Genomic DNA, 5,000 nt, shown 5'->3' on the forward strand with positions numbered 1-5,000 from the left:
GAAAGAAAAACGCATTTTCCCGCCAATTCAAGGAATGGATAAATCAGGATCGGTCACTAGGGCCAACTGATAGACTCCTTGCTGCTGAGCACACGTGGAGCCATCTGTATGTAACGAAACTCACTAAAATCTAAAGGGGACGGTAAATAATCCCGCTGACATTGGGTTAAAGGTCGGAAACAATGAAAAAGATCGGTGGGACGAGTGGTAAAGAGAACCGAGGACGAAGTTGGGTAAGTAGAGTAAGTTAAGTAGGAGGGATGGGGAAAATGAGGATGGTTGAAGGGGTAGAGAGGACATGGGGGGCGCTTGGGCTTCGGCGATCTGCATTTGTTTTTCTCCTTTATTCTCTCCCCTTGCGTTAGGCCATTGTTTCTTTTTTGTTTCTAACGCTAGACTTAACTACGATGTTTTGCTTTTTGAAAGACTACTGTACAGTCATAGTCCTGGTTAGAATATTGATATTTGTGTATTTAACTTCACTTTTTCCTTTATGATTTTTTTCAGGTAGAGTGGGTATTAGAGAGAGAGAGAGAGAGAGAGAGAGAGAGAGAGAGAGAGAGAGAGAGAGAGAGAGAGAGAGAGAGAGAGAGAGAGAGAGAGAGAGAGAGAGAGAGAAAGAAAGAAAGAGAGAAAGAGAGAGAGAGAGAGAGAGAGAGAGAGAGAGAGAGAGAGAGAGAGAGAGAGAGAGAGAGAGAGAGAAAGAAAGAGAGAAAGAGAGAGAGAGAATACCATCTTCCCACGTTTAACTAATTCCCAGCCCCCCTCCTCGACCCTTCCGTATGTCTAACTCAATTATGAATAAACACGTTTCTGACATGCTCGTGACGTCATTAGCAGGCTGGCGGGCGCGTGGCTCACCGCGAGCAAGACCTGGAGGAGTCGACCCGCCTGGTGATCGAGGAGTGTCGCAGGATGTCGATGTCGGATCAGTTCGATACCCAGAAGTCGGTCGAGTCGCAGAAGTCGGTTGATTCGCTTGATGCCAGCCCCGGGTCGGTATTCGGGCCGCTGACGGAACCGACAGCGAAACCGAACGGCGCTGTTGGAAAGGAGGAGAAAGCGAAGAAAAAGGAGTGAAGAAGATTGTGAGGGAGGGAGAGAGAGGATACGAAGGAGAGAAGACAAGAAAGAAAAGCAAAAGGTAGAAGATGAAACCAAACGAGTAAAAAATCACAAGAAAAAAACAATTGAAGCTGATAACTTCAATTCGTCGATCAAAATGAACTTTTTTGTCTACAATGATAATAGTAGATAAAAAAAAAAAAAAAACGAAACATAAGAACGATTGAAAAAGTCAATCTTAATCATCACTTTTAACTTCCTACAAGGGACGGTTCTAAGATTAGAGCGCGAAAAATTAATGCAGTCTAATTTAAGGGAAATTCGGTTAATCCAAGTTCTAATAATCTCAGTACCGATTGAGGACGAGTCACCGTGAACACCTGATAACCATTCGATTTACAGCTTAAATTTATGGCAAATGTTCTTTAATGTCGTTATTTTTATTAATTGTAAGATCAATATTTTTGCGATCATGAATATTCCCTTGGTGTTTATATGTATTTTTTGTGCTTATGATTTTTTTTCATCATATGACAGAAGGAAACAATAAGGTCAAAGCATATTTTGTAGAAAGGCATTGTTATAGGTTTGAATACCACTTTATAATGAACTTATGATGAATCAATCGCTAATAAACGTGTTTTGTTTATTCATTTATTTATTAATTCATTTGTTTTGCCTTACTCTCCGCGCTGTAGAATTGTCGCCATTAATTTTATATGGCGATTTAATTCCACATATAACAGCAAATATATGCTACTAAGAAACAAGCATTGGTTCAAGTGGCTGTCAACATTCCATTTAGGGACCCCGTGTATAGTGCGGACTTTGCTTCAGGGACGTACCTGCAAAACATTTCATCTGCGGTGGAATTTTTGTTGTTGTTGTGCTCTTTGTTTATCCCCCTATTTTTCCCTTTTCACCTTTATTGTAGTAGACATAGCAATACTGGAAGCAAAGAAAGGAATATAATAGCACGTCTTTTCTCCGGAATAAAGTTGGACGATGGATACTCAAAATGGGATCCGTTACCTTTAATGGTTTTAAAGCGTCTGATACTTCAATTATCAGTTATTGTTAAAAATCCTACATCTTTATTTTTTTTAATATGATTAGAACGAATCATATTAGGAAAAACCTGAATCCTAACCCAGAATAAGGAATTCTAACTTTTAAAATATCATGTTCAATATAAAGTCATAATTTGTTGTAAGACAATTTTGTTTTTCATTTTAGACCCGGGATTTCAATCCAATGAATCATATTGCTCTGTCTGCCCACATACTGTCATCATTCCCAAAATTATTTGTGAGGATTTCCTTTAAATATTTCTGCGTTATGTCAGTCAGTGGTGAGAATGTGAACAGAATGTCACACTGTCATACACTGTACCATTTCAAAGTAAATTATATATTAAAAAATATATATATGAATATAAATCTTGTGTCAATATCCCATCGTGATAAACATCATGAATACTTTAATTTTGCGGCATAAATTTTAGCAAATCAAGCTTCCTTGGATGATATGTACTTGAAGGGAGTGACTGAGCCCCCCCCCCCCTCTCTCAAAAACACACACACACACAACATATATATCTATATATATAAATATATATATATAAATAAATATGCTACAACTGCTGGCTTGAGTCCGATCTCACGGCATATATATATATATATATATATATATATATATATATATTGATATGTGCTACGACTGCTGGCTTGAGTCCGATCTCACGGCGAGAAAACGACATGTCGCCTTGAGAATTCAAACGCAGGTGTCGTAGGGGAAGTCGCCGCCGTGGAACAGGTGTTAGCGCCGAACCGCGGTTGATTAGAAAAGGCATCCTACCAGGCAAGGGTTGCACTACCAAAATAACTTTTCAAAAGAGAATTGAGAGGGGCCCATGTCCTGCAGTAGAATGAATGTATGTTCAAAAAAATAAAAGAAAGAAAGAAAGAAAAGAAAAAAATATGTGTGTGTGTGTGTATGTATATATATATATATATATATATATATATATATATATATATATATATATATATATATGTGTGTGTGTATATATATACATACATATATATATATATACATATATATATATGTGTGTGTTTATATATATGTGTGTGTATATATATACATACATACATACATATATATATATATATATATATATATACACATATATATATGTATGTGTGTGTGTGTGTGTGTGTGTGTGTGTGTGTGTGTGTGTGTGCATGTATGTGTCTATATATAAGTGTGTGCGTGGATGATAGTAATGATAACAATGATATAAATAATAATAATAATAACAACAACAATAATTATAATGATGATAATGATAATGATAATGATAATGATAATGATAATAATAATGATAATATAAATAATATTAATGATGATAATAATAATACCAAAATGGATATGCTAATGAAAATAATAAAGATAGTAATGATAGTAATTATTGTAAAAACAAGAATAATGATAATGAAACTACTACTACTATTACTATCACTACCGCTATTACTACTACTACTACTCCTACTCCTACTACTCCTATTACTACTACAAATGGAAATAATGATAATGATAGCGACAGTGACAGATACAATAAACATATTAACCTTTTTCCTCGGAATTGAACATTTCACGCAAATCGTCAATAATGATAATCTCACAGCACATTTTTTATCAGTGTAACGTGAATACACAAGTAATGGGTTAAAAATTTGGAAGAAATAAAATTAATATCAAATATGTTTAGGAAGATGCAATGAATGTTGAATGAATACTAATTATCGCCATGATATTCCAAAAACTACCTGCAATATCAATACTTTTTACTCAATGTTCTTGCTCTTGAAATTTTGTAATTTTCCCTATTATACGTCTTTATTTTGTTTACTACAACTGTGATTCCGTTATTTTCATTTTATTTGTTACTGCTGCAAATGGCTTCATTATCATACTTAGTATCATTTCTTCGTTATCAACATCATCATCATGTCACCATCTTCATCATGTCACCATCATCATCATGTCACCATCTTCATTATGTAACCATCTTCATTATGATCATGATTATCATCAGCATTATGATGATCGACATTATTTTCACCCTTACTGCCATGGCTATGAATTCATACATCTTATTTAAAAACCTATCATTTTACTGTCCTAATGGCATATGGAATTATATAATTGAGCTTTTCCTTCCTGATTATCATAATTATAATCATACTTGAAAGAGATAAGTAGAAAATAACGATCATCATCAAAGAGCATTCAACCCTGGACAGAAAAGAATTCTACACGACTTACAGAAAAAAAAAAAAATGTAGACAAGAGCGAAGTCTAATTAATAATATTTTCTGTCTACTTAAATACGTAGGCGTCGTATATCCTTTGATTTTCACTGTGATCAATACGACAATATTTCCCCTCGATCTTATAAGTAATGGCGGACTGCAAGTTTAACTGAGAAGTAAAACGTAATTCACGTAGATTCAGTGCGACTTAGAGAAAAACTGCGAAGAAAAATACTTTTTACACGACTTATAACAGTAAGATATTACACTTCAGGATCATTAGTATGATACACTCCTCGTTTTAGACTGTGATTTATATTATGATCGATGTGGCAGCCTGAGGCTTGATCTATTTTATATGCGCGTGAATGTGCATAAAATTGCTTGTGAGTCATATTTGAATCCATAACTTATGCTGTTTAATGAAGAGAGGGAAGCATTACGTACATATATACATTTTTTGGATATATGAATATTTGCAAGCTAGCTGGGGTATATGTACTAAATAAGCATTTATCAACGCAAGCTTAATCATATTTATTTTATATAGTAATAATAAGGATACTATTAATAATTGTGATGGTGTGAACACACACACACACACGGACAATCGCACAGAAA

The 5,000-nt window shown here is 34.7% G+C and overlaps 1 protein-coding gene across 2 annotated transcripts in view; it reads left to right on the top strand.

The window, feature by feature from the left end:
- The window catches only part of LOC125046211 (arrestin homolog), a 63,289-nt gene extending 60,785 nt beyond the window's left edge, over window positions 1-2,504 (top strand). Inside the window, exon 10 of one of the 2 annotated variants that reach the window (XM_047643925.1) lies at window positions 841-2,504. In XM_047643925.1, the coding sequence (XP_047499881.1) occupies window positions 841-1,080 (240 nt within the window). In that variant the 3' untranslated portion in view covers window positions 1,081-2,504. Of the gene's footprint in view, window positions 1-837 lie in introns of both variants that reach the window. The other variant, XM_047643924.1, reaches the window with a different exon arrangement.
- The last annotated feature ends 2,496 nt before the right edge of the window (window positions 2,505-5,000 follow it).

This window comes from Penaeus chinensis, chromosome 38 (assembly GCF_019202785.1).
Source record: "Penaeus chinensis breed Huanghai No. 1 chromosome 38, ASM1920278v2, whole genome shotgun sequence".
NCBI lineage: Eukaryota > Metazoa > Arthropoda > Malacostraca > Decapoda > Penaeidae > Penaeus > Penaeus chinensis.